The sequence below is a fragment of the Monopterus albus genome, unplaced genomic scaffold, assembly GCF_001952655.1.
Source record: "Monopterus albus unplaced genomic scaffold, M_albus_1.0 scaffold346.1, whole genome shotgun sequence".
NCBI classification, from domain to species: domain Eukaryota; kingdom Metazoa; phylum Chordata; class Actinopteri; order Synbranchiformes; family Synbranchidae; genus Monopterus; species Monopterus albus.
Window position 1 is genome coordinate 165,913 of NW_018128226.1, and position 2,122 is coordinate 168,034.

The 2,122-nt window shown below is 43.2% G+C and overlaps 1 protein-coding gene across 1 annotated transcript in view; it reads left to right on the top strand.

Annotated features, from left to right (window-relative positions):
* The window catches only part of myo18b (myosin XVIIIB), a 37,994-nt gene that overhangs the window by 21,268 nt on the left and 14,604 nt on the right, over window positions 1–2,122 (top strand). Inside the window, exon 26 of the mRNA XM_020625104.1 lies at window positions 1,067–1,172. Within this exon, the coding sequence (XP_020480760.1) occupies window positions 1,067–1,172 (106 nt within the window). The remainder of the gene's footprint in view (window positions 1–1,066; window positions 1,173–2,122) is intronic.

Sequence of the window (2,122 nt, forward strand, 5' to 3'; positions counted from 1 at the left end):
CTCTGTTTCACTGCCTTCCTTTTCAGAGGGGCAATGGTATAAGTGTATTACGCAGGAAGGCTGCAGTACTATCAACAAGATTATCGATTTGTGTTGGAGTAAAGTTAAGGTGGCCTCCTTCCACTGTGTTGGCAAACGGCACTGAAGTAGATAAAGATGGAATTATTTCCTTAAACTTGGTAACAGCATTGCCAGATAGACATCTGCTGTAGTGGAATTGTTTCCCACATAGAGTATAATCCATTAATGGAAATTCAAAAGTTATTAGAAAATGGTTAGACAGAAGAGGGTTATGGGGAAAAACTATTAAGTGTTCAGTTTCGATGCCATATGTCAGAACAAGATCAAGAGTGTGATTAAAACAGTGAGTGGGTTTATTTAGTTTGAGAGAAGCCAACTGAGTCTAATAATGAACAGAATGCATTGTTGAGGCTGTCATTGTCGGCATCTACATGAATATTAAAGTCGCCTACTATGATTATTTTATCTGTACTAAGCACTAAATCAGACAGAAAGTCTGAGAATTCACTTAAAAACTCTGAATAAGGAGCAGGTGGACGGTATACAATAACAAATAGAACAGGCTTTTGAGTTTTCCAGTTTGGGTGTGAGAGACTCAGGGTGAGACTTTCAAATGAGTTATAACTATGTTTAGGTCTAGGGTTGGTTAATAGGCTTGAGTCAAAGATTGCTGCCACACCACCATCTCGGCCTGTGTTTTGAGGGATGTGACAGTTACTGTGCCTAGGTGGAGTGGATTCATTTAGGCTGACATATTCTTCCTGCTGTAACCATGTTTCAGTAAGACACAGTAAGTCAATGTGATGTTCACTTATCAAATCATTCACTAACAGAGATTTAGATGAGAGAGATCTGATATTTAATAGTCCACATTTGATTGTCCTATTACTTTCTACTATAAGAGGAGTCATCTTAATTTTAATTAGGTTCTTATGAATAACTCCTCTGGAGTTGATTCTTGATTTATATAATTTAGGTGGGCGGGGGGCAGACACAGTCTATTTCCCTTCCTCTCCTTCCCTCATGCCTTTCCCTTCAACACCAGGCTCGTCTAGACCAGAGCAAAGTCGCCATAGAAACCCTGGAGAAGCGGCTGGAGGAGGAGAAGCAGAAAGCTCAGAGCGCTGAGAGTCAGAGAGGAGCAGGGACAGGTAACGAGCACCTGGGCTTTTGGGGTGGGGACACGAAAACCAAAATCCATCATGTGTCTGTCATTGTTTTACTGCAGTGCGTTGTAAAGGTCTGTGGCTCAGCTATTCAGGCCTCGTTACAGACATTTTTGTGATCTTATAACCCCTCTCAGTTTTTTGTTTGAGTGTCTGATGCACCAAAGTCTCTCAGCTGCACAAAACTGCTGTACATCACTGGTTCCTGATCAGCTGATCCCCCTTTCCTCTCTGTTTGTGGACAAGTTTAAAAAGAAGAGTTTCTTACGTCCAGAAAGCAGCAGAAGAAAACAGGACACATTTAATAAGGTGCCACCGTACTGGCTGTACTGTACACCGTAGTGAAGAACTTGTGTTCCTGCCGGTTCAGTGGTCATTGCTGGTTACAGGGGGCACTGTGAACATGGTAACATGTTAGATCCCAAGACTGTGGAGTTGGTAGAAATAACAGGTTAGGTGTTAGGGTCAGACTGAGGGGACATACAGACCTGCTCAGTGCAGTTAGCAGTTTTGTTGTGATTAGCTTTATACCAGTCAAACCAGGTTCTAACTTGATTTGATTTGCTGACCTTAGCTAGTGGAGTGAACACTCAGTCTTTTCACCTGACTGGAAATTCCCCGAGACATGTTGTACATGTTAGACTCGCCCCCGCGGGTCTGCTCCGGCTCTGCTATCAGCAGAAGAGCGAGTGGTGTCTTGTAAGAGCCCTCATGTCCATCGCTCGTATGGCCTGTGCACTTTAAAGAGCTATTACCACCTGCACTAAGACCAAGCCTGGACACTGACATTTCCAGGACTACTTTGTGATGTTCTGTAAAATCCTATTTAAAATTTGTTCAAATGAACAAGTTGAAGACGACAGCTGGTGTGGATGAGCTGGTCCGATGGCGGTGACTCTGGTGGCCTGTGTTACTGCAACACCGAAGCATGTTCA